A 27531-nucleotide genomic window follows, 5' to 3' on the forward strand; every position below is an offset into this window, starting at 1 on the left:
TGCTAAGAGTAAGAACTTGCAGCCAGTTTCTTAGAGCAGCAGCACTGCTGCTGCACAACCCGACATCCAATTTATCGAATTCTGTGCCACTGGTAAATCTCCTCTTACTTGTGGATCATCACCAAAAAGGTCCTGAAGCAGAAGCTGGCAGAGCGTAGTGTCTCCAGTCCCCAAACTCACGTCTTCTGCCAACAGTAAGATAGTAATACACAGGGATAGTACCTGCACTTGCTTGTGCTAGTTTCACAGCAAGGTATTCTGTAGAAAAACTAGGAATAAAATGGAGTACACCCCATTTTGTCCCCTTACTTCAGCAAAGGAATCGTAAGTGCAATGAGTCTCCATGACTTCCAACAATTTAAAGCCCAAGAAGAAGAAATCACCCTCACTTTAAATCTATTTAAGCTAGCAAACAAAAATTGTAATACACGGTAAATACGATCCCTCATGCTGGCAATATTGCAAATCTACTTTGTTCCAAAAGTGACATGTGTTTGAAGACAGAGAAATCACACTTTATTATTCCAATACATGCACTGTTTCAAGTTGAAATGAAGCTGCTCTGTGAAGCATTCATAAAATGTTTCAATATGTTGGGGGTTTTGTAAATGTATTTGAAAGAAGACAACACTGAGGGAGGATTCCATCTAACCAAGGGCAAAAAAGGGCACTCCTCCATGAAAAAATGTTGCAGGACACAAACGTGCAAATTTTTGCGAACACCTTCTAGATCAGCAAGTCACCTTAGCGTCAATTAATTTTCCAAATTAATGTTTTAAAGCTCAAAAAGCCCACCTTTCTTGAGTATACCTTTTCTTATAACACAGTATTGTGTACAGCCATCTCCAACAACACCACAAAAACCTTCCTAACACAAGATAAAAACAAGGAAAAATCTTACACATTTCTGATGCCACTCCAGTTAACAACTAGCTTTCAAGTCCATGGTAATCCTAATTTAGCACAAACCCACAGTATTTTAGAAAGCTAAATAGTCTGTTAGAGAGCTGATACCTCACTGAAGGACCACAGATAGCCAAGTATGAAGTTGCACCGTTGATTCAAAAGGCAGGACTTCTCCCAGTTCACCTCTGAACAAGTATCTCAGCAAGACCCAACTGAGGTGGCTGAAGGCATCGTCAAATAATTGAGGATCCCACCACCTATTGCTAAAGATCCAGTGAACAGTTTTGGTAGGAAAAGAAATGCTGAACAGTCTTTCCAAAGTCTATTGCATGAAACAGCTGAAGTATTCTTCACATTCAGCCCTGGACTCTAGGCAGCTTATCATGCAGCTGCTGACCTGCCATGTATCACTGCACATGAGGATTATCCATATGCCTTAGAGAAAAGTTTCAAAGCTTAAAAAAAAATATTTTTTTCATGGACAGATCTACAATAGCTATGCCATGCAGATGGAAGATATTTTAACTCTTGACTTCTGAACAGTGTATTAGCAAAAAAACAACCTTCAAATATATATAAATAGTTGTGTAGAAGAGGTGTTCAGGATTCTTTTCAGATTACAGAACTAGAAAATACATTTACTTGCTTAGCTGTATGACAAAACAGAACTTTTGGTATATTGCAGACATCTCAAGGCCATCTTCAGCTTTGATTTCATCAGACCTCATTAATTAAGCAAGTTAGATACTTAAGAAGAGAGATCTATGGGGAGAACTGATCGGATGCTTAGGGGAACAGCAGAAGCATTTCTCACTCCAAGCCAAAACTCAGCAAAGGTTTCACTGTGTTTATGGGACAGCCAAATTGAAAGAACAAGGGGGATGCAGTTCAGATGATACAAATACAAAGTTTTAGCCACTAACAGCAACTGTAGCTTCAAAGGCAGACTGACTCTCCAGGAGCAGGAGTTGTGTCTCACATCCAGCCATAATCTTGCCATTTTAATAAACTAATGCTAGATAACACACTTGAATTCTCTTCCAATAGGCAATGCAGATTCTGCTTCAACAAAATGAATCCTAGATGAGCTTCTACTTCAGTACAAGACTGGATTAAAAAAATCTCTTAAAAAGACAGCTCCCCGCCATGAATAATCTGAACTTGAAATCCACCATTTTAACATTATTGAAACTTTGTTTTTCAGATATCCAGTATCTTCAAAAGCATTGGATAAAGAGAAGGTTTTCCTCATTCGGTCTCTTTCATCATCTTCATCCATTCTTGTTTCACGTTATCTGCTTTGCTTGCCTATTTTCTTTCCAATTTGCCACATTACAAAGACATCTCTTTGTAACACAGCATTCTTAAACTGCTTGTTACAACTTGGTACTACACACCAGAAATCATCGTGTCTAATCACGTTGACCTAAAAACAGCTCTGAAGATCGAGTTCATCTTACAGGTGTGCTGGGGAGACAAAGGTCCATCTAGCTTACCTAGCATCTCTTCTGCCGTGGCATGCAACAGAGGGTGGCTAGGGAGGTAAATAACAAAACAGAGCTTCTTCCCCAGAATACACCTCCAGCCTCCAGCTATGTGCTCATCAAGGACTTCTTGAGCCATCAGACGGTCTTTCCCACAGTCTCTGAAGGATTTTCTTCCATGAACTTTTTCAGTTATTTTTCAACTAAGATTTCACAACATTGTGGCAAACAATCTATGCTCTGTATGAAACACCCATTCCCTGGTGCAAGTCATACCGCACATGACTATCCATTTCTACTATACCATTTCCCCATCACTTCTCTTTCAGTTTGAAGGTGCCGTTTCATATGCTTCCTCTGTAACACTTAGCACAACTTTAAAGACAAAAAACTGAATGCCTAGGTCATCTTTAACCATGCAACTGAGACAAAGAAAACAACGTTATTTGTAAAACCAAACTGTAAAACTGAAAGGAATTCTTCATGCTTTAGAATTCACAAATACACAAGACTAACATTTCTTGAACAAACTTTTATTTTTTGCAGTAAGAAAAAAAACCTGACTCTTCCGGTTATTTTGCAACACTGTTGTCAAAACATGACTTGCCCAAGGAGATCTCAAAATAGTCTGAGCTGCCTACGCAGCAGCAGGTGTACATAAAGAAAAAAAAACACTATACAAAATAAAGTTAATATATGCCAGAGCTAGAAGCAGCCATGACAGGGAGAAAAGGTTGTGTAGCTGCAGTCAGATCAGGATGACTGGAGAACACATGCTACACTGTAGTGCCATTAGGACAAGAAGTTACAACCTTTAATCTCCCCAGAAAACTTCATAGCTAATTTGTCAAGAAGTATTTTTAGTAATAACATTTGCTTCATTTTAGAAAGCACCAGTAAGCAGGCTACTGAATAAGTCACACTTAAACAGATTACACTTTTCCAAAATGCTTCATCCATTTATTAACACAAACCAAAATTTGTTGCCCTGTTCAATTTTACACATTTTTATTTTAAATCAGACTTCCCTTTAAATTTTCAAGTCTGCCCAAACAGCTGCACCTCTCCCTGGCCTTCAGTGCTTCCAGTGTAAAAGTACTTGAAAATTTATTTTTACTCTGAAGCCCCTAATGCAGCTGTCACCATCTTCACTATTCATTCAGCTTTTTTAATACACAGCACAAATAATGCCTAGCAATCTTGCATGATTCTGCCAAATTGCAAAAAAAGTACTCCCCCACGGGCTTTCCACACATTTGTTGAGGACTATTTAAAATTTAAACACATGAAACTAATAACAAATTATTCAATTTTTTAAATTACATTCACCTGTGGTTTTGACATATTAAGCCTAGGTCTTTCAAGAAAAATCCACAGCTTTCAGAATGCTTTTCTCTCTCCCAGTATTCCCCAGTTCCTTCCTTTTCTTCCTTCAAGAGCTGAAACTGTTATTTGCTTCATAGCTGAAAGCTCAGTCAGATGAAAGAAAGCATTTTGTGTGTCCCTCAGAGCTAGTCTTCAGTCTCTGGAACAGTCAATGTCACACAGACCATGTTTGAAAGATTAAATTTTCACAGATAAATAGGCTGCTTTGTTTTAATGCAGACTTTGCAGGGCTGAATACATGAACATCTCATCTACCCTACCGAGATTCAGCACACAATTTTTGCACACATTTTAATCACCCAGATTACATTAGTATTTTACTCCACTGATAAAGGCTTTGTTTTGTCATTTGAAACCCACTGCAGAAGACATAAATAATTTTTAATATTAAAAAAAAATTTAAAAAAATCAATGTGCATGGCAACTTTGAAATGCAATTTGGAACAGAACACGCTGTGCAGCAGTTACAATAATTTACTAGCACAGTTTCTAGTATTTTGAAATTTGCATGTAAGCACTCAAACTGGCGAACAGCATCACAATTCATTTAATGCGCAGTAAAAAATTAGTTCATAAACAGTGCAGCAGGTAAGATGCCGAGTACAAGTTTATGCAATAATCTTTGAAAGACACTCACCTTCATATGAGTGCATTCAATGTTACACAGAGAACACATATGTGGAAATATTCTTGGAGATGTAGCATAGTAGTCATTCATCATTGATGGAGTGGGCAATCTTTTTATCTTCTGGGCATCAGACTGTGGAAACACTGGAAGCCATGATGCTTTCACAATACCAAAAGGAGATTTAATTGGCCCCTCAGCCTGTGTCTGGAAGGTCTTCTGTCCTGCTCCCGAGCTGCTCTGGGCATTAGACTGGCTCGTCCCAGATTCATGCTGAGCTCTTTCATGACGGCTTATAGCTGCAAGAAGTCCAGCTGAAAAGGGTGGGTGGGTCATCGGTGGCATTACGTGCTGGGTGATAGACTGCTGGACAAGAGGTGGCATGACAGGTGGCATTATGGGCTGTGCCAAGGGTGGCATTATAGGTGGCATCATAAGTGGCAGGACAGGCGGTATTGCAGGCTGTATTGCAGGCTGGGATACAGGTTTCACCACAGGGAGTCCAGTGGGTGTTACACACAATCCGGACACCTTTCCCGTAGTCTCAGCTGGAAAAAACGACTGAGTATTTGAGGAATCATTCTGGAACCCCGTCGGTTTTATTGTATCTTCAACTGGAAACACTGGATTACACGTCACGCTAGACGGTGGGACACTCATTGACATATTCTGCTCTCGTTGGAAGTCTTCCCTGTTCTCTCCACTCGATGCTTCAGGATTATAGACACGTGCTTTGAGAGGATCTTCAGTCAGCACTTCAGGATTATAAGCATGCACTTCAAGAGGATCTTCAGTGTAACCGTATTTGCTTGCATGCCCATAATCAATCACTTTACTCTTGACTGCTGCACTACTCGTACCACCAATCGTTTCTTCTCCTCGGCTCTGAGTATGTAAACCAGACAGAGATTGACCCATCTTACGAATCCGTATCTCTCTCAAGATTAGCGGCATGTTTTCAGGCGTTAACTGATCATCTGGATAGCGACTGAGTTCCTCCAAATCTTCATTAGACAGCCCAAAACTCGCTAAGATACTGGAAGCGCTTTCTGGTGTGTAGCGGTTCTGGGCATTTGAATTCTGCTCTGAGATCTGTGCCGAAGCAGATGGCTTTTGACCAGTTGTCCCAGCTGTGCACGGGCTACTATCCCAGTGACTTGTGCGAGGCTCTCCCTTCTGTTCCTGGTGTAGGTTTGTCTTCTCTTTTACCTTCCTCGGATCAGGCCTGTGCAGAGTTACCCGAACGTTTATCCTCTGTGAACCCGTCCACTGAAACGTTTCCTGTCCTGAAAATCTTTGTGACATTCCTTGAGGTGTTCCAGGTGCAGGCTTTCTCTGAAGACCTGCTGCACCTCCTCCCCTAAAGGATCCTGGAGGCTTTGTGCCAGATGGGTTAGGTCCTCTCGGCCTCTGAGGTAAAGTTCCTCTAGGGCTAAACATTGTGCTTTTCAGAAATGCCTGATTTAACCAAGCATAAGGAGGTGCAGAACTGTTGGTAGCAACTGAGGTCAATTGCTGAAGAGCCAACTGTGTCTTAATTTGTGCAAGCTGTAAAGGAGGAGGGCCCAACAGAAGTGGGCTTGCAATGCCAAGGTTCAAGGAATTCACAAGTGGTGCGAAACTTTCCAAGAATAACACAAAGCTGAAAGTTAAAAGACAAGTATTAGATTATTTTATCTTTTCACCTACTTTACGCAGTGGATTCTATAACCAGTGAGAAAAACAACTGAAGTCACAAAACAGTATTTTAGTGACAGTTTAAGTGGTACTTTTGAATTCAGAATTTTGTTGCACAAAAGCATTTTCTTTCACTGCATAAAATCTTAATATGCAGTGAATAGATAACAGATAACTAAGTAAATGAGCTTTACTCAACAAGTTCAATGTCACAGATAACACACCTAGTGATGACACTCTTTGAACAGCATTTTTTAAAATGTGGTATTTCAGTTCTTAATGACAACATAGTTTGGATTTATTTACAATTAGAGCTATTTTATGAGCAATAAGCCAAAGTATTAAAACCCTCCCCAAATGTTCATGAGGCATGAATTTTAAGTGAAACCATTATGTAGAGAATTCAAAACAGATACAACTTGGATGTCAAGGCACTGTGGAATTGATCTGAAGACAGCAAAACAGTTTTCAGGAGGGACACTCCCATGACCACTCTCATGGGTAAACTACTGTACCCTTAAAGTATTCAAAGGGTGTGACAACATTTGAATTCTGTGGCTAGAAAATTTCCATTTCCCAGATGTTAAAGGCAAGACCTTATATTGAAACAACTTTAACCAGAACATGTAAAATCATACACAGAAACTGAAACCATCTACATACAAGCATAAAAAAAAAAGCACAACGGCAGTGAAAACTGCCATCTTTTATTTCAGCTGAAACCACTGAGAACTCAATCCTATAAGGTAGTAAAAGAATGTAGAAATACAGGTAGAATAAGACAAAGTGATGCTCACCCTAACGAAAAATGAAATACCACAGTGTTCTGGAAATGCGTTCTTGTAGCATACTCAAAGCAAGGTGCCTCATCTGCCCAGTTCTGCCTGCACTCCAAAAACGCAGAATCAGCACAGTCACAAGGATCCCAAGAAGTCCTCACTGCACTCCCTCGTCAATCTGCTGTCTCCCGAAACTGGATAACCTGCTGTTTTCATTCTTCTTGTAGCAATACATTAGGTTTGAATGTGTTTTACTAGCAGATTTTCACTAAGCGTAACTATAATAGGGCTTGCAGACATTCCTAGTTGTTTCTGAACTTGCATGCTGTATTTCTGCAGTGTTGAGGTTCTTGTCTCACCAACACTAACTCCATCACAGGTTTTGTTTTCAAATCTCCAAACAAAAGTTTTTCCAAGTAAATGGAGGTGCCTCTCTCATGTTTCTCATCTCTAAGCATTGAAGTTCTGAAGCTTGAGAACTGCAACTCCAAAAATAAAAATTACACACAGCTACAGCTTGAGAGAGGTGAACCATGTACAATCTGCAGGAGAGTCAGATTTTACAGCTTAATTCCTGTAACTTGTTACTATCTGTATGTTAAGCATTCTTTTTAAGTTCTATTAGCAATTATTTGATTTTAATTAAGTACAAACTGAAGTCAGGCCAAGGAGAAATAGTAGCTACAGAAGCATTAATCATATCTCTTCTCCATTACAAAAACATAGGAAGCAATAATAAAGAAAAGATTCCCACCAGACAACAATCCCGGAACTCTGGCCTCTCATCCAAGACTCCTTACCCAATATCCCTCCTCCCTCAACAAATTAAATCATGTTTAAACAGTAACTGCATGTCAGGCCAAATTTGTTCAAGACAGTTTCAAAATAGACTAATAAGCAAACATCCACAAAGTATTCTCTTGCCTTTCAGTTTTGCTGTTCTCTGGAACTCTCATTACTGGAGGGCAAAAAAACCTCTCAGCACATTAGTTTGGAAAGTAGCTGGAGATAGAACAGTATCAAAGCCACCCATAACAAGTACGAATATATAAGTAGAGCACATTTTAAAAATAAGCATGTTGGTTTGCAAACTGCGCCTTAATTCAGTGGATTAGGACTCTCCCTGGGGATCTGTTCAGGAGTGTGCTAGTTTCAGCTGGGATAGAGTTAATTTTTTTCACAGTTGCTGGTACAGTGTTGTGTTTTGGATTTAGGATGAGAATAATGTTGATAACACGCAGCTCTTTTAGTTGTTGCTGAGCAGTGCTCACACAGAGTCAAGGCCTTTTCTGCTCCTCATCCCACCCCACCCCACCAGTGAGGAGGCTGGGGTGGCACAAGAAGCTGGGGGGGGACACAGCTGGGACAGCTGACCCAAACTGACCCAAGGGATATCCCAGACCACAGGATGTCATGCTCAGCATAGAAAGCTGGGGGAAGAAGAAGGAAGGGGGTGGACGTTCGGAGTGGTGGCGTTTGTCTTCCCAAGTCACCGCTATGCGTGATGGAGCCGTTTTCCTGGAGATAGCTGAAAACCTGCCTGCCAGTGGGAAGCAGGGAATTAATTCCTTGTTTTGCTTTACCTATTAAACTGTCTTTATCTCAGCGCATAAGTTTTCTCACTTTTACTCTTCCGATTCTCTCCCCCATCCCGCTGGTGGGGAGTGAGCGAGTGGCAGTGCGGGGCTTAGTTGCCAGCTAGGGCTAAACCACAACAGTTTTAGCAACAGTACTCCAAAACGAGGAAAAAAACATCTTCCATTTCGGATACTAAAAACATAAAGGACAGAGGTCCAATATCCTGTGTTCAACAGTAACCAATACCTGATGCTACAGACCATGCTACAAGTTAATGTACTTTCTCCTAAATCCAAAGTTTGTAACATCATTTTACCCAAGATGTTAATTAAGCAAAATAGAGACTTTTCTCAGAATAGACAAACAAAATGCTGCCATCTGTTCAGGACATGGTAATACTGGGCCTGCTAACTTATGCCCCAAAAATGTTAAAAAACAAACAGCCTCAGAAGTAGATGCTCCTTAACAAATAGGACCACGAAAGCCACTTTCTCAGCCACTGCGGTGTTGAAAGACACACATCAAAACCAGTCTCTTCAGGTAAGCAGAAGAGACATGGCACTAGCATTTAAAACTACCTTCCTGGGACAGGAAAATAAGAGAACAGATACTAAGAATTTCTCTCTCAAACTAAAACTGTTAGGTTCTCCATCAATATTAATAATTGAAGAAATACAAAAGACAGTTTTGTGATTTCTGTGATCAAAAGGCTAGTTCATGAAAGAATTCAAAACAGAAGTACAAAGTAACATTAAAGCAAGGTTTTAAGTGTCATCTATATTTGTGCTGTACAGCCCTTAATGACTCTGAAACCCATCTGCAGTGAAACATTGAGGACTCTACTCAGACCCACAAAAATGCAAATATATTTGAGCACATCTAAGACATTAGTTTCCTCATCACCTGGCCCTATCTACATCTGAAATTGAAGGGAGTAGAGGCCAAACAGTTAAACTGCATTCCTCCCCTGGGGAAGTCGTATGCTCAAATCCTCTATGCTCGGATCCTCTTCCGACATCCAGTCAAGTGTTGTACAACAAAGAGGGTGCAATGAAGCCTTAATCAGCTGAGTCTCATGAATGACCTTTTCAAAAGAAATGCTGGAAATGACAGTTGAAAGATAAAGTGATGCCAAGACTAAGGAAACAATGGTCTGGACTTTTAAGGCTAGACTCTCACCTTCCTCTTCAGAAGAAGCTTTGTTTGGGGTGTGTCTGTGATCCTCTACACTGCTTTTTCTGGTGCAGTGACATCCTGACTAGTCTTACAGCAGTGACCAAGCACATTGCTGATGCTTCATCTTAAGTGAATGAAAAATAGGTGGAATTCCCCAAAGACCATTATCCTCACCTGACTCCTGGAAAAGGTAGTCCCTGTAGTGCACATAAAAAATAAGTTAGGGAAGACGATCTGGGTTACCCCTGCCTCAGGCAAAGGTAAACCCATTCAAGGGATTGCTTTTGTTCAAGGACCTGGGTGCTCTTGGTGGATGATGCAGAAGGATGGGGAAGTCCAATGTGTGCCTCAAGGGGGTTTGATTTTAGGTGAGACTAGCCAATGAATTGAATTGTATGATGTTAATTGCTATATAACCCTGCCACTGTATGTCATCATTACTATAATTGTTATATGCTCTATCAATGGCATTACAGTTAAGAATCACTTAGATCAAGCAAGAATGAACTTTGATAAAATTGAGCAAAGTGCAGTAGTGATGGAACCAAACTGACTTCAGCATGCAACAATCCAACATTGCACACCATCCTCCTGCTGCGCCCAATGTCACCGGCCCGCCGCACCACACCAAAGCCCAACCCTGATCTGCCAACGGCTGAGTGGACTTTGCACCATCCCTCCTGCCCACAAAGACTGGTATGACAGATGGAGCCCAAAGTTGGGGAATAAATGAACTCAACAGACATTTTATAGAGATGGCCTGTAGACTAAGGGAATGATATCTCTCAACAGGAAAGGTAATGGTGATTAATTAGGATGTATTGGAAGGTACGGGACCTGAGCATGATGTAAACAGTATAGAATAAGGGGTGGACACTGTCCTGGTCTCAGCTGGGACAGAGTTAATTTTCTTTCTAGTAGCTGGTATAGTGTTATGTTCTGAATTTAGTATGAGAAGAATGTTGATAACACACTGATGTTTGCAGTTCTTGCTAAGTAGTGTTTAGACTAAGTCAAGGATTTTTCAGCTTCTCACGCCCAGCCAGCAAGAAAGCTGGAGGGACACAAGAAGTTGGGAGGGGACACAGCCAGGGCAGCTGACCCAAACTGGCCAAATAAGTATTCCATACCATGTGATGTCATGCCCAGTATATAAACTGGGGGCAGTTGGCCTGGGCGGGTGGATCACTGCTCAGGAACTAACTGGGCATCGGTCAGTGACTGGTGAGCAATTGCACTGTGGATCACTTGTTTTGTATATTCCGATTCTACTATTATTATTGTTATTTTCTTCCTTTCTGCTCTATTAAGCTGTTCTCACCTCAATCCACGATTTTTGGGGGTTTTTTTCCCCGATTCTCTCCCCCATCCCACTGGCTGAGGTGGAGTGAGTAAGCAGCTGCATGGTGCTGAGCTGCTGGCTGGGTTAAACCACAACACCCTCTCTCCCTCTAACCTTCCTCCCTCCCCAGAGGTCCAGCTGCCTGTGTTTCAAGGATCCAAGGTCCACCTCTGGTGCAGCCCAGCTGCATAACCTTGGCCAGGCTGCTGAGAAAACTGTTAGAGCTGTAGGAAAGACTTCTGATGAAATCTGTAGAGAGAGTTTAAAAAAAGGCAAAGGGGGGGAGGGGGGATTACAGGCAGAGACAGACAGGTGCCATTTGCAACTCAAGGATTCAATACGAAAAACACCAACTGAGAATAGTAAAAAAAATCCTAAAGAAAAAAAAAACAGGGAGGCAGTGTTGACGGATGGATGACATCAGTGAATGACAGCAACCTAACAACACCAAGGAGCCATTTCAGGGAGCAGCAAGGTCTTCTCTTCCCGATGCCCGTCTGGTCAGCAAACATCCTTTGGCTGTCCTACTGCAGGCTGCAAGCATGCTAATGCTTAGACTAGCAGCCTGCTAAATCCCACCAGCCTCAGTGGATGTTTAGCAATAAATAATTGTTTTGCATTTTTGAACTCTCTGTAGCTGGCTTGCAGAGTCTTTGTGCAAGGCTAAAGCCACCTAACCAACAAAGCGGACAATTCGCTAAACCAATCTGGAGGCAAGCCAACAAAAATATGTAGAAAACTCCTCTCTCTTACAGTTACAGGAAGTGACTGTCAAAAGCAGCGGGTACTAGCAGATCTGAAGCAAATACAAGAAGTCCTGCAAGTGGAAAAAGGGAAATGCAGCACTGACCAGCAATACCGCTGAGTTCAAGCTTTTTATGTCGAAGGTCAAAAAAATGGTACCTACATCACAAAGCGGTACCATTTCAGTGGTCAGCAGTCTATCAAGAACAGAAACACCTTTAAGTCAGCAGTGCAGCACAAAAATCAATCAAAAAGACAGCAATGGCAAGCCCAGGAACCCCAGAAGGATCACACTGTTTGCACTGACAGCAATGTGCCTTTAAACGTGCAGAGGGCTGACCCCAGCCAGCAGCCAAGCACCCACCCAGCCACTCACTCACACCCCCCCTCCTCAGCGGAATAGGGAGAGGAAAAGTGATAAAGCTCATGGGATGAGATAGAGATGGTATGAAATGGGGGAAGCCAAGCAAAGGCTATCACTCACCACCTCCTGCAGGCAGACCAGGCAACAGCCACCTTTGAAGCCAAAAGCCTCCTCTTTCTTCCTCCACACCATTTATAGTGCTAAGCCTGACATTACATGGTATGGAACATCTCTTTGGCCAGTTCGGGTCGGCTGTCCCAGCTGTGCCCATCCCAGCCTACACTCAGGAGTGCAGGGGGCAGAACAGAAAAAAGCAGCAGCCTGGACACTGGGCAAGCACTGGCCAGCAGCAGCCAAAATACTGGTGTGTGACCAGCACTGGTTTAGTGAAGGGAGTTAACTCCATCCCAGCCAGAGCCAGTACAAAACAATACCTACTTCACGCAATCTGAACATGAAGCATACAGCACGGGTTAGCAGCAAGACACCAACAGAAGGAAAATAAACTAAGGCAAGCCATTACCAGAACACCTTCATCTCCTTCAAAGTCCAGCTCAGTAGGACATTAAGCATTAAATAAACTGCATCTAAGCCAGACTCCTCCATCACTACTGGTCCAACTACAGCAAAAGCAGCAGCATAAACTCCAGATCCCAAATATGAGAAATTAAAGTTTGATACAAGTCCAACTTCTTCCCTAGAAATACCAAATCAACTACACGACAACAGCTTGAAAATCAAACCAGATGATTTGTTCCCTGCTTTCCTTCAAACCTACAAAAACTTATTAAACAGACTACTGCTGTTTGAAACAAATACAATTTTATTACGTGCATCCTATCACACACCTTATCAATACCCAACAAGCACCTCCCAAAAAGCAAAATCAACTAACAGAGCAAATTCAATAACAGAGCTGCAGAAATCTGAAGTGTTAATTTGTAATTAATTCCTGCCTCTATATTTCCCTCTTTGGTAATATGGGGGGGGGGGGGGGGGGGGGGGAGTCCTAGAGCTGGAGCAGACCACTGTTACAAGGCACTTAACCAAGATGTTTATCATTGCCTGGCTACAAAAGCTACTATTGAATGCTCACCCTTCTTGCAGTCAGTAATACTTGTTCTTGCTGCCCAGGCTGAATTCAGTGACAGAGAGTAACTGCACCATTTCCTACCTTCAAAACTACACAGCCACCACAGGTCAGAGCACTCCAATTCAAAGCAACTGCCCTCAAGTTCTGCACCACTGCTAACTCCAGCAAAAATCAGAATTGAGCTCTATGTATGAGTGTATATGAACTGATTACATAAACCTGATGCAAAAAGTGAGCAACTGTGTGAACTAAATGAGCTAAACATAAAGTTAATGTTGTCAAACATTACTAAGACACTGACAGAAACCATTAGGTAGCTATCGCAAATATAAAAGCACCTAGAAAAAAAAGTAACAGAAGCTGAAATTTTGTAAATGTAAACAAAACATAATACATACTTATGTGGTGGGCTGACCTCAGCCAGCGGCCAAGCACTCGCACAGCTGCTCGCTCACTCCCCACCACCTCCCCACCCTAGCTGGACAGGGAGAGACTAGGAAGCGCAAAAGCAAGAAAACCCATGGGTTAAAATAAAGACAGTCTAACAGACCTTTAGACCCACCCACCCACCACCACCACCACCACCACCACACACCCCCCCCCCCCCCCGAAGAGGGGGGAAACAACCACAGGCAAAGCAAAGGCAATCACTAACCTCCCACACAGACAGACAGATGCTCAGCCAGGCTCAAAAACCACAACCTTGGAAGTCAAAAAACACCCTTTCTTCTTCCTCTACCCCAGTTTTTATTGCCAAGCATGACGTTACACACTACGGAACAGCTCTTTGGCCAGTTTGGGGTGGCTGTCCCCTCCCAGCCTTTTGCCCAGCCCCAGTCTGCTTCCTTGGAGGGGCCAGGGAAGAAAGCCTTGATGCTGTGCAAGCACTGCCCAGCAAGACCCAAAACATCAGTGCTTACCTCCACTGGTTTAGCCACACAGCCAAAACACAGCACCACACCCCTTCCCAGCCAGACCCAGGACCACTTCACAACGCAATCCACTGAAATATTCCCAAAGCCTGAAGGCGGTCTCCCCAGGGGTTTTCTGCCTGAGGCTCCCAGGGAGGCCATGCTCCCTGGCTGCAGCACAGAGCATGCTCCTCACAGCTGGTCCTGCCCGGCCAGGCCCAAGAGCAACCGCACCAACTATCTCCTGTTGGATCTGTTTGAAGGCCTGCTGCAAGGCCCCACTTGAAATAGTTCTTCTTTCGGGTTACTCAACAAGAGAGGACTCGCAAGCTGACTGCAACCCAGAGCACACATTCTCCAGAAATCCACAATGCCTAGAAAAGCTGCTGTTTGTTTTTTGTTAGCTGGTGGGGACATGGCTGTTACATTCTTGACCACATCCATAGGGATGTGACGATGTCCATCCTTCCACTTCTTTTGCAGGTCCCTTGATCTTGCTTTGGTTTACGCAAAACCAGCCTTCAGAAGGCTTCTTTTGCTTTCTCAAACACTTTCTACGCTGTGGTGCCCAACACAAAGATGTTGTCAGTGCATGGCGGGTGTTCAGGGGATTCACCCTGTTCCAGTGCTGCCTGTATCAGTCCATGGCAAAAGGCAGGGCTGTCCTTCCACCCCAGGGTAGTCAGCTCCAGGTGCAGGAACACTCCTCCACATGAAGGCAGCCTGGGCCCTGCACTCTGCTGCCCAAGGGATGGAATAGGCATGGGCAGCACCAGTTGTGCCACACCACCTTGCCTCAGGCTCCTGCCCACACTGGAGTATGGCATGTCCAGCACAGCAGCATGACCTCCTTCAGACCGTGACAGTCCTCCTTCAGCCTCCACACTCCATCAGACTTTGGCGCTGCTATATAGGACTACTACAGGGTGAAGTCACCCCCAAAATCCAGATGGGTTCCACCCCTGTACCCTGATGGCATTGGGGTACACTGTGCACCAGAGTCCACCAGATCCTCGTGCTCCCATGGGTCCGATGTGCCGGGCCATCAAATCCACACGATCCAGTTGAGTCCATTGTCCCTTTCCTCTGCCTAGCCAGAGACAGGGCCCCTCTACTCCTGGTTGGAGCATTCATTATCTGACTCCTGCCATAGCAGACCAGATGTCCCTTCAAGGTCAGGAGGAGGAGAGGCATCCTCAGCCCTTCTACTGCATCTGGGGAATTGCTCGACAGCCCCCGGAGCAGTAATCTTTCTGGATAGACCCTTTTTAGCTGTTCTTTCCCACAATTGACAAATGCAGGATCTAGGTCCAAGACAGCACACCAACCCACTTCCTCACATGCTCCCCACGGTCACACAGATGGAATCAGGGGGTGGCATGTGGTGTGTGCCTGCAGGTCCCTTTCCTCTGAGCTGGGAAAGGCTGACTCTGTGCGGCAGCAACCTTCACAGCTGAGACAGCAGCCTGTAGGAGTGAGGAGGATGAGATTCTCTTCCTCCACAGCCGGTGCCTTGAGGTCTGACCAGCCCACCATCATCCGGGCGCTGCTGTACAACACCACTGTGTTCAATACTAACCTCTGCCACGTGGTCCGGGTGCACTGGACATCTTCCAGATCTCTGGAGACCTGGTTGTTGGTCACCTCCACCACTTCCCTCAGATAACAGACAAGGTGGTCCACTTGCCACCGCAGTCTACCAGATCATCCTCCAGGTGATACTTCATCCTCAACAGGAGATGCCTGCATCGAGTCTCTGGTTTAGCCACGGTGTCCATTTGTATTATCCTTAGATCCAGGGGACCCTCCAGCTCCTTTGAGGGTGCTGAACATAGACAGGCCTGGTAAGCATAGGCCAGGTCACAACACAGCACTGGAAGCCACTCTCTCTTTGGCAGAGACAAGGCATCCCCCCTTCAGGTGGTCTGCCATTTCAGCAGGATTACATGCCTGCAAAAAATCCCAAGCCATCTGAGGTGAAAATGGCTCGAGGCACCTGCCCAAATTCTCCCACACGCCATGCCACCCAGGAGCCAGCTGCCACAGGGCACATTCCTATCTGCCATCCCCAGCCAGGTGGTTACCGGAGGATCCACCAAGATCTGAATGTGGATCAGTGGATTCAGAGTCTGACAAGATGGCAGCGTGTGCGAGGCGCTGGTGGCAGGAGAGCACTATTATTACCACTACAGACACCAGTCAAAATCAAAACCAGGTTCACAGTACACACCACGCCAGGATGTTCAAGAAACCAAGGGGCCATTGCAACAAGGTTGGCAGGATCCATCCCAGAGGAGAAGAGGCGTCAAGTGTAATTGCCGCTTGTCTCCAGGGGATGGTTCCCAGACTACTGGGAAGACAGCAATGCAGAAGCCAAACACCAGACTAGGCTCAAAGCACCACTTTTATCATGTTTCCCAGGCAAAAGAACACAGCAAACAGCAAAGGCTGGAAGCTGCCATTTCAAAGCCCTACCAAGCAGCAGCTAAACAGCAGTAAGGTCAGTCTAGCACACTCCAATCAAATCTGTCATTATATCTCGATCCCCCTCATGCCCCTCACTGAGCTCCAAAAAGGACCGTGGTGTGTTGACCCAGGCCAGCAGCCAAACACCCATAGAGCCACTCACTCACCCCCACTCCCCACGCCAGCAGGATGGGGGGAAAAAAAGGAAGCACAAAAGTGGGAAAACTCATGGGTTAAGGCAAAGACAATCTTACAGGTGAAGAAAAGAGAGGAAAAAAAAAACCAAGCAAAGCAAAAGCAATTAATACTCACCACCTCCCCCAGGCAGACCAGTGCCCAGCCAGGCTCCAAGCAACGGCCACCTTGGAAGCCTGTCCTGGTCTCAGCTGGGATAGAATTAATTTTCTTTGTAGTAGCTGGTGTAATGTTCTGGATTTAGTATGAGAAGAATATTGATAACACACTGATGTTTGCAGTTCTTGCTAAGTAGTGTTTAGACTAAGTCAAGGATTTTTCAGCTTCTCACGCCCAGCCAGCAAGAAGGCTGGAAGGGCACAAGAAGCTGGGAGGGGACACAGCCACGGTAGCTGACCCAAACTGGCCAAAGGGGTGTTCCATACCATGTGATGTCATGCCCAGTATATAAACTGGGGGGAGTTGGCCTCGTGTGGGGTGGGGGGAATCACTGCTCGGGAACTAAGTGGGCATTGGTCAGTGAATGGTAAGCAATTGCAACGTGCATCACTTGTGTATATTCCAATCCTTTTATTATTATTATTGTCACTTTATTATTGTTGTTGTTATTATCATTATCAGTTTCTTCCTTTCTGTTCTATTAAACTGTTCTTATCTCAACCCACGAGTTTTACCTTTTTCCTTTCAATTCTCTCCCCCTGCTCAATACGGGGGGGGGGGGGGGAGTGAGCGAGCAGCTCCATCGTGCTTAGTTACCGGATGGGGTTAAACCATGACGAAGCCAAAAACACCTTTTTCTTCTTCCTCTACCCCATTTTTTACTGCCAAGCAGAACATTACATGGTACAGAATATCCCTTTAGCCAGTCCAGGTCACAGCTTTGTGACGTCCCCTTTCAGCCTCTTGCCCACCACAGTCTACCCTTAGGGGTGCAGCAGGGAAAGCCTTGACATGGTGCAAGCACTGTTCAGTAACAGTCAAAACACTGGTGGTGACCAACACTGGTTTAGCCACAAATCCAAAACACAGCTCACAGGCTCTGTGAAGACAGCCAACTCCATCCCAGCCAGAGCCAGTACCCCTCAGTAACATAATTCACTGAAATATTCCAAAAAGACTCCATTCCATTCTAGCAGTCATGGGGTTCAATGCATCAAGTTTATACACAGACACAAAGAAAAAAACCAGAAACAAATCAGCACAAGTCTTTCAGCAAGTAATTCTTAAAACAAGACAAAAAAGGGCATTTTACCACCTTCACGGAACATTAGCAGCAGCAATCTACTGGCCTTTTTCAATTTTCACTTTCTATGTCAAATTTTAGAGCAGTACAAATCCTGCACACTGTTTCGTAAGTACATTTCCATACATGCAACAGCACTGGGGCATACGGAGCTCTGCACACCTGATGTGGAGATGTGCCCAAAAGCATTGCAGACAAAGAGCAAATACTAATACTTCTGCTTAAAACTTACTAAAAGAACCCAAACTCCATTCAGAATATTTAACTTGATAGCAAAGAAATAAGAAAACATTTTATTTACCTTCAAATGTGAAACACTGAAAAAAAAAGTCTCAATGTTCTTCCTGTTTCATACACAGAAGAGCTCCTTGTTTGGTAAGGACTAACACGAGCACAGCTGAGCTTCCACTGAGCTCAGCCCCAAAACCAAACTGCAAGATACTTGGGAAACAGAAGGAGGACAGAAAAGGAATCCAGCAGTATAGCAGGGAGCAGCAAGTTTTGCAACCACTTGGAACCCCACCCTTGTATAAACATCACTCAGTTATATCAGTTGTCATAGAAGTTGGAGAAGAAGAGATCGGTCTAGTCCCTTACGTCCTCCACCCTTTGAGCCATCATGACTGTTCTGTCAGTTCTGGCAGATGATTTTTTTTTTTTAAATCAGAAAAAAATGCAATTAAAAATACTTCTTGTCCTTGAAGAGTACCTTCTTAATAGGGAAAATAATTACCTCACTTTTATATCCACCCTCTTGAAGACCTCACAACATAGTTATAATTTAGTATTTTAAACATCTAGTCAATGATCACATACCAGAGGAAAGAGCATAACCCAAAACTGAACACACATTTCAACATCAATTCTGGGCTATAAACCAGGACAGATAATTGTTGGGTTGTTTTGTTTTCTTGGGGTTTGTTTTGTTTTGTTTTCAAAAGAGCCTATAGAAAAAGAAATTTTAAAAAATTAACAACCTATATTACATTACTGTATTAAAATACTTGTAACTAAGGAAAAATACTAAAGCGGTGTGTGTCTAAGTTGCAAAAAAAAGGTCAAAACTCCAAATACACGAGGTTCCTGGGTAAGCACTATGAACCAGATTATGCTACGCTCCTAAAACGCTTTGCCTTGGGTGAAAAGAATTTTTGTTGTTTCAGTTATTTTAACCAATTCAGATCAATTACTACCATCTTCAAAGTCAAGAAATAGGAAAGCTATCTATTTAACCCCAACACACAAGTACAAGGTGCCAGAAGACATGTCTACATTCTGAGCTCTCGAAGTACAGTGATGAAAACTAATCTCTCCAGCTAACCAGAGTGAATATTATTACTTCATTCAACGGCCAGTTTTAAAGCCAAAACCACTATTCCCAAACTGCCAGATAGCTTTGTTTCAATGTAATGTGCTAAGTTCATGGATTGAATTAAAGGTCTGAGCTTTCACTGAAACACAGCTGGACAGAGACAGAACACAGGTAAGAATCAGAAAGCAAATGGTGCACTTCCCTAACTCAACAAACACATAAAAGCCGAGATTGTACATGTTGTACTATCAAACGTGTTAAATCAATACGCACACTGCTGGCGTGCCAAGACTTCGGCTGCAATGCAGATAAACGTTATGCCGCTGTTTACAAGTCCATGTCTATTCATCTGCCTTTTGCACTGCAAGAAAATACAACCAGACGCAAGGTCGCTGAGGCAGGGCATGCCTCTGTTGGCCTGCAACGCCTGGCAGGGTGTTCCCAACCCGACAGTGCCGACCTACTGAATCCCCTCAGTAGCCAGCTAAATAAATAAAAGGGCGGCAGCCGTTAGCCCAAACGCAGTGCAGCGCCTATACCCAGCCGCATCACCCCGTTAACAACCGGCTGCGCGGAGGCGCTCCGCAGCAACCAAGGCATAACGCCGGCGAGGCCGTTACACAGCGCTTCCCCCCCACACACACACCTCGGCGGGCAGCCCGCACGGCTGCTGCTCCCAGGCCCCACCGCTGCCCGGGGGTCCAGTGGGCGAGCGGTGCCGGGCCAAAGAGGTCATCGATGGGGGCTAACAGAGGGCAGCGTCCCCACGGAGCCCCGGCCACCCCCCACCCGCCGCCATTTTGTGCGTCCCCCCTCAGCCCCCGCTGCGCCACACAGGGGTGGGAGGGGGGGCGGCCGGCGCCGAGCTCCTACCTCCGGCGGAGCGCAGCCCGAACCGTGCTGCTCGCATCCACCCTTCGTTCCCTCTTCCTCCACCGCCTCCCCCCGCCGCCGCCGTTCCGTCGGGCCGGACCGAGCACCGCCGCCGCGGAGATGCAGCCCCGAGGAGGGAGACACCGGCCACTGCGCCTGCGCACGGAGAGAAGGGGCGGAGCAGCGGCCAGAGCCGCGGGCGGAGGACGCATGCGCAGAACAGGCGCGCGGGGGAGAGGGCCCCCCCGAATACGCAGGCGCGCTCAGCTCCGCGAAGCCGCAGCCGGTCAGTTCCCACGCTGTGGGCACGCTACCCGCAGTGCGCATGTGCAGTCGCTTGCCTTGGCGGCGGGGGAGAGCTGCGCATGCGCCGAGAGTGGGAGGCGGGGCCAGGCGCGCTTCCCGCAGAGCATGATGGGAGCTCTCTCCCTACAGAAGCGCTGCCGCCCCGGCTCGTCTGATCATGGCGGCCGGAGCGGGTTGGGGGTTATTTTCTGTCTCCCTCTGGGCGTCCTTACTGGTTCATTCTGTTCCTCGTAGGTCTGCTGTTGTTCCTTCTGATTCTCGTTTCTCTCATCAGTCTTTTACGGTGCTGCTTGCCGTCTTATCCTCGTTCCTCTGCTGAGGGCCTGGTGTCTTCTGTGGGTCTGTGGTGTGGCTGTTGGGCTCTGCTTCACCACAGAGCCGGCCCGGGGTGAGGGCCCCTGCCCTGCCTGCTGCTGATCACTGACGTGCACCTCTGGAGATCAGAGACACGGCACTGAGCAGCTGTCCTCTTCTTCCCTGCCTGAGCCTCTAGCAGCAACACCGTGAGCTTCTGCAATTGTCCTCTCAGATGGCTTCCACCTTATATGTTAAGCCTTGTGCACAGCCCCAGCTGAACGTGTGGATCCCCTCTGCTGCGTTCCAATTCAAGGTGGCCTGGGCTTGACTGGCAGCCAGTGGCTGCCCCAGTCTTTCCAGTGAAAACAGCATGGAGCTTGAGACTACCGAGGTGCTTGACTCACAGGGGTTGTCTGTGCTGCTGGTTGGAATGATGTTTGCTTTTGGAGCAGCCGCATTAATACCTGGTACCTCCAACAAGCTTGCTTCCCCAGGGGTACAGTGAGTCAGCATCCCCAAATGCAGGCTTTCCCCCCATTAACTATGGTCTGCAGTGCCGGTGCTGACCTGAAAAGGAGAGTCTAAAAAGCTCTGCCACCTTGGGTGGCCCTGTGAGGTTTTGGCACACGGAGCTCCTGTTGCTCTGGGGTCCCCTTTGCTCTCGCCCGTGAAGCACCTTTGCAGAGTCACAGGCTTCTCTCTGAGGAGACAGAAGATGCCTTTAAGAGCTGCCACATTATTTCCTGAAAATAGCAAAGCAGATGCCAAACTTAACCACAGAGACAGCCAGAAATGCTGCTGCTGTGTCACAGTGACTGCCCTGAAAGCATGTATGGCATAAAGCAGGCCTGTGACCACCTCTGCCCAAAACCACACCATTTGCTTGCGTGGTGGAGCATATTTCACAGCTGCTGAAAGTGCTGCATCTTGCTGCAAATGTGGCAGACGGCAGGCACCCACTCAGCTTCTTTTTTAGCAGACTGGGAGTGGGCTGCGCAGCGCCAGTGGACTGGCTGCCGTGCAGATCTGTCCGGCTGTACTGCTTTGAAGTCGCTTGGGCGTTTGTCTTTCTCGTGTTTCAGATCCTGCAGACGCTTTGCATGCATCCAGCAAAAATGATTCACTGGTGCTGGATTTTATGACAAAGCTAGGCTGACACAGATTTAGGTTGCTGGTCTTTGTATCCAAACCTGTTTTGGTTCCTCTCCAGCACATCACAGTCTTGGAAACTCTAAAAACCTTTAAAAGTTAAGACTTGCACTTACTCTTGGCTTTTGAAACTTGCTTAGAGCTGTCTAGTCCTGCAGCTTGTGACTTCTGTAGACCACAGGCATTCCTTACTCCCACCACAGCACAGCAAGGGGAAGTAAGAAGGTAGGATCATTTTGGAGAGTTGAAAGCTGTATTTCCTAAACTTTTGAATCAAATTTACAGCTAAATTATACAATTCGTGCCTGTGTCTGTTTTGCCATTCTGAGGCCAGCCTGAAGATCTTCACTGACAAGGTACTCTGGAAGGGAAACTCTGTTGTAAACTAAAAGATAGGATCAGCTTTTATGGTGAGACCATGGGACTCTGACAGAGTTAACTGCAGCTTTAGGAGCATCCCAAGGGCAGACTCTGCCCAGCACCTGCTGTGGAAACTTTAACATCTTGTTGGGAAAGAATCTCTTGGATCAAAGGCTTTATAAAAGATGAGTGCTCTGCCTACATGGAGCTTGAACGCCATCCTGCTCCTGTTGCTAGTGCTCTGTGGTGCTGCCCCAACAGCTGTAAAACATAACAGTTGAAAATAAGAAATTAAATTTGAGTCAAAAGGCACTGAGGTCCCAGTGCAAACAAGGCTGGAATTACATCCAGGGTCTCATTTGCTAAATGTCCAGTAGTGAATACAGCAGCACTGTCTTAAAAGGCATCGTTAAGGTGGTAAAATTAAACAAATTAAGCACTAAGACCTTTGGGAATGTAAACATTTAGGCTCCTTGTGCAACCTGATCTGTCCGACATATCCTGATGTCCCGACACAATCTCTGGTTACGTGATAGGACACTTGAGCCCCAGCAGCTCTGCTGCGTGAGTGGTGTTGGGCACCTGGAGAACCTGTTTGCTGCAAGACTTTGCCTCATTTGTTGCAAAATTATGCAAAGGGATTGAAATAAAAGTCTTATGGTTTCTTAAGAGCTTCAGCCAGAGCCAGGTCTTAACCTTGCTCCTGTGAAGAAATCCCCATGGGATGCTGGACAAGTCTCTTAATCCAGCTCGTTTTAGGTGTTTGCTGGTTCTTTGCCAAACTTTCCGTACTCCTGACTGTTCCAGGTGTGATGTAGGGTGCTGAGCCACAGCTGAAGTCACAAAGCTGCCCTTTGCAAAGGCAGTGCCAAGCGGCCCAAGGATACGTTGCCAGGCCTTTATCTTGGAAATGGTTTTGATCATTTTAACCATAAAATGACACAGATGACAAGCATATAAAATTTCATTCTGAATATTTAAAACACAGACAAGGGATGTCCATGTGAGAACACGACAAGGAATCTTGCTCTTCCTAAGGATGCTTACTAATCCCCAACTGTCTTTACCCCTTTAGCTCTTAGACATGCTACTCTGGGTCAAAATAAGAGAAGGTCCCCAAAAGAGATGTATACATGACCAAAACACAAAACCTGCTGCCAGAACAACTCCAGGAGATACCAGAGAGCTCAGCCCGGCAGCTTGGCACGCAGGAGAGACGGGTCCACTGTCCCTGAAGCTCACTATAAACCACCCTGAATTTCACAAGGGTTGTGGGGGTGCGGGGAGAAGTCTTTTGGGATGTAGCCAGAAACGGAGAAGGGATGATTTTTCAGATCTGCAATCCACTTTCAGATGGGGTGATTGCTGAAGCCTCAGGCCAAGACAGTCACTGCTGGGGAGCAAGCACACGTGTAATGCAGGGTGCTGGCTACATCTTCTACAAGAGATGTAAATCATGGAGTTAGGAAGGAGCCAATGCAGCCAGTGTCTTCTTATGCAAAGGACTTCACTCAGGCAGGTTTTTGGCTACTTGACAAAATTATCTGGCTCCCAGCTGCTCTCCCATCCCCATCATATTGTCAAGCCTTGCCCAAGGTCTGTGTTTTCCATCCGATCTGGTCCCACTCCAGGCTGCCCAGGCTGACGGGTATTAATAGTCCTTTAGGCTGTGAACTCCAGGACTTGGCTGGCAGCTGCAGAGCCCCGCATACTCTTTGCCTGACACATCAGTATCTGGCAAATGTCCCTGCTCCGCGTGACAGTGTGAGTTGTCTCAGCCCGCAGCCTGGTCTGGGAACGGATTGGATGCGATTAATTAGTTTTACATCTTCAGATATCCAGTCCCCCTGCCCAGTACGTGGGGCTATAGGGGGAGTGGGAATTCAGGCACTTCCCCTACGGAAGAGAGGTAGCAGGTCTGCCACTTCCCTCTGAAGCATCCTGGGTGAGTCATTTGCAATTACACCTTGTAGGAAAGGTGTGTCATACCCCCAAAAAAGGGCTGAGAGCCAGGACTGGGGTCAGAGGAGCAGGAGAGCTGCAGCCCAGACACATGGTCATATTACGACTCGGTGAGTTTGGGGCATCTTCTGCACCACCACAATCACCCAAGGCGTGCTCCTGTCGATCACAGTGACAAGGAGGTCACCGCTAATGGATGCTGCACACCTCGGAGCTGTGAAAGCCCCAGGTGACAGGGACAGCCCGTGCCCAGGAGCTCTGGACCTCCATCTGGTTTGCTGGCTCTTCATCTTGCCATGGCTGAGGCCGCAGGTGCCCATGCTGTGCATTTGGAAGAGCTGAGTTTGGGATCATGCCTACCCAGCAAGTCCCTGGGCCTCCCAGGAAAAGAGCCTGCAGACCCTGGGAGTGTGCAGGATCTGCGCTCCACTGTGTGGGGAGAAGGGGGCACCAGGACATCCCCCTCCTGTAGACCCCCCTGCAGCTTCCTCACATCCCCGCACTCTCCCCACTGAGCAGAAACACCCAAAAGGGCTGTAAAAATTACCACAGTTTCCCCTACCCCAGCAAAAAAACCTGCTTGTCCTCAAAGCACGTCCTGTTTGACTGCAAGCAGGGGCTTAGCAGATGTTGCAAAAGCAGCTTAAAAAGGACCTGAGCGCTGGCAGGGCAGCCGAGTCCCTCTGTCAGGGGGTATTTATGGATGCTGGAGACTTCGAGCCGTGTTTGTCCACTCTCCTTCCCTCTGCACCCATGTGCCCCAGCCCCTGCAGCTGCTGCTCTGCAGGGAAGGAGCTGGGCTTTACTGGGGGAACACGTTTCCTTCATGCTCTGCTGGCACATCCATCCATGTTGGAGCCACCAGGCTGAGCAGGGAGCTTTCCCGGCAGATGGTGCCTCTGAGTCGGCAGAACTGCAGCCGGGCCGGGATCCTGCACCTCGGGCCAGGCTCTCAGGGCTGGCTGCTTCGGGGACTGGCTTCCCAGGGCTTGAAATTACCGCTCCCCCTCCAGCGCTGCCCCTTAAGATCCATTTTTGCCACGACTGTACGTCTACTCCCTACCTCCTGCCGTAGATGCTCTGCTCAGTTTGGATGCTGAGCTTCAAAAAATCTTGTGAGATTGTATTTTAACGCTTGGTTTAAATAGTGGTAAAGTGGGGCAAAGCCCAGGGAGGTGGGATGGACTCAGGGTTGCATCGGTGCAACTAGATCGTGAGTGCGCAGACGAAGCCGTGTGTGTAAATGAAGCTGTCAGAATAAAATGAGAGTATTGAGCTGGGCAAGATTAAAAAGCAGTTTTGGAGCAGGAGCAGCATCTTGCAGCGGCACGGAGTGGGGCAGGGCGATCTCGTGGGGATCTCAGCTGCGGTGGGATCCCCTCCACTTGCTTTCCACGTGGCTCCAAGGAGCAGGAATGAAATGGAGGAGAGGAGAGGGGTGACCCCCCAACAGAGGAGCAAAGCATGCCACCCTGCCTCTTCTCGTGTCCGGCTCCTCGTTGCGGCCTTCTGGCCTCTGCCTGCACAGGGGGATGTGGGAGCAAAGCCCCCAGCGAGGCAGCAGCTCTGCCCGATGGTGCCGGTGCTGCTGGAAACCCCCGTAAAACACCCTCTTATTCAGGCTCTGTTTCCTGCGAAGCTCAAGCAAGAGCTGACCCAGAAACCCTCCGCTTTGCTGCACGCAGCATCCTTCACCGACAGAGGATTGCCCCTCCGTCCTACCCAGGTTGGCCGGGGACAAGGACATGGAGGAGCTGCCACCCCATCGCCCACTGCTCCTCCGCTGCGGGACGGGACCCCCAGGCTTTGCTTTCTGCCCCCCCGGTCCCATCCGGAGCTGTGGGGCTGGAGCAGGAGACGAGGGACATGTCAAAGCACCTGCTTTCCCACGGTCCCTCGGTTAATTTATTAATTGGCAAGACCTGATGAGGGTGACATTTTAGCGGCTGCAGCACGGCACGAAGCGGGTGCAGGGAAGCCCGGGGGCTCGCTGTGCTCCCCCCTGTTGTCCCCAGGGTGTGTGACAGCCCCTCACCCCAGATGGCAGCCACCAGCCCCCAGGGACCGTGGGGGGCTCACACTGCGTGACACCAGCGCCAAGGCTGGGAACAGCCTCCGGCCACCCACCCGTGCCTCCACGCAGCTCACGGACATGCCCGCAGCTCCAGAGGATGCCGTCCCTGCTGCGCTGCATTACAGCCAGGTGAGCTGATGCACGGCTCCTCAGCTGGGACACTGGGAGGACTGGGAGCTGGGGTGCTGGGAGGACTGGGAGCTGGAAGAATGGGGAGCCCCAGTGCTGCCAGCCCCCTGCACGGTGACACCAGGCTCCAAAGTCCCAGCAACTGATGTAGTCTGAAATTGCTGAGCTCCGGGGCCGCATCCTTCTCCTGCTCGAGCCCCTTTCCCTGCCACCGAGTGCCACCCCTGGGCTGCGTTTACCACGGTTGGGGGGGCACAACAAGGACCTCAGGCACATCAGTGCCCCTCCGTGCCACCTCCCATGGCACCCCTGCCCAGGAGGACACGTCCCCCCCAGCCCGCTGGCTCTGTGCCCCCCCCTGCCCACAGTGTGCAGGGTGAGCAGCGGTGCCAGGGGGTCCCACCGGGCCCTTGGTGCAGGAGAGCAATTTGGGAAGAGAAGGAACGTTTCTGGCACTGGGGGGGGGGGGGGGGGGAGGGGAGTTGTCAGGGTTTGGAACGACCTGTGCACAGGAATGGGGGGAAAAAAAGGAGAAAATACCCCCCAGCATGAGGTGCTCCCCTCCCAGTCCAAAGGGCTCCCCAATTTCCTCCTCTGGCTCCAAAAGGGGACCCAGACAGAGCCTTTTGGGTACCACTTTGGCCACCAGTACCCCCAAACCGGCGCAAATCCACCCCAAAATGACAGCAAGACGGGATGGGAAATGGGGAGAGAAGGGATGTAGAGGAGCGTGTGGGCACAGACAGGGAGATGCGGGCGCAGGGCTGGTGGGACGAGTGCCGGAGGATGGGGCTGGTTAAATGCAGGGGGACGTGCAGCCCCGTGTCCCTGTTAGGGACAGAGCAGGGGAACGTGCAGATCCGTGTCCCCGTCCCCGCAGAGGCATCCCCGTGGCCGGGACCATGTGTGGTGCCAAGGGAGGCCGTGTTTGACATTCCCCCCGGTCGTCGGCTGGGGCCGGGGCGGTGTGTGACCGCATGTCGGTGGCATTCCTGGACTAACTCGGGCACTCGATGGCCTTCACCGACCTTGCCCTCTCCCCGTTACCCGTCTCGTTAACCCCACAGGATCCGGGGATGGAGCTGGGGGCAAAGCCGTGC

General features: G+C 47.4%; 1 protein-coding gene across 3 annotated transcripts in view; it reads right to left on the reverse strand.

The window, feature by feature from the left end:
• ZNF638 (zinc finger protein 638) overlaps positions 1-27531 on the reverse strand; it is a 65246-nt gene that overhangs the window by 35771 nt on the left and 1944 nt on the right. The window contains exons 1-2 of one of the 3 annotated variants that reach the window (XM_069797326.1): positions 20673-20695; positions 4414-6043 (exon numbers count right to left, since the gene is read on the reverse strand). In XM_069797326.1, coding sequence (XP_069653427.1) covers positions 4414-6043; positions 20673-20680 — 1638 coding nt within the window. In that variant the 5' untranslated portion in view covers positions 20681-20695. Of the gene's footprint in view, positions 1-4413; positions 6044-20154; positions 20382-20672; positions 20696-27531 lie in introns of those variants that run through there. The other 2 variants (XM_069797307.1, XM_069797316.1) reach the window with 2 other exon arrangements.

This window comes from Haliaeetus albicilla, chromosome 1 (assembly GCF_947461875.1).
Source record: "Haliaeetus albicilla chromosome 1, bHalAlb1.1, whole genome shotgun sequence".
NCBI classification, from domain to species: Eukaryota; Metazoa; Chordata; class Aves; order Accipitriformes; family Accipitridae; genus Haliaeetus; species Haliaeetus albicilla.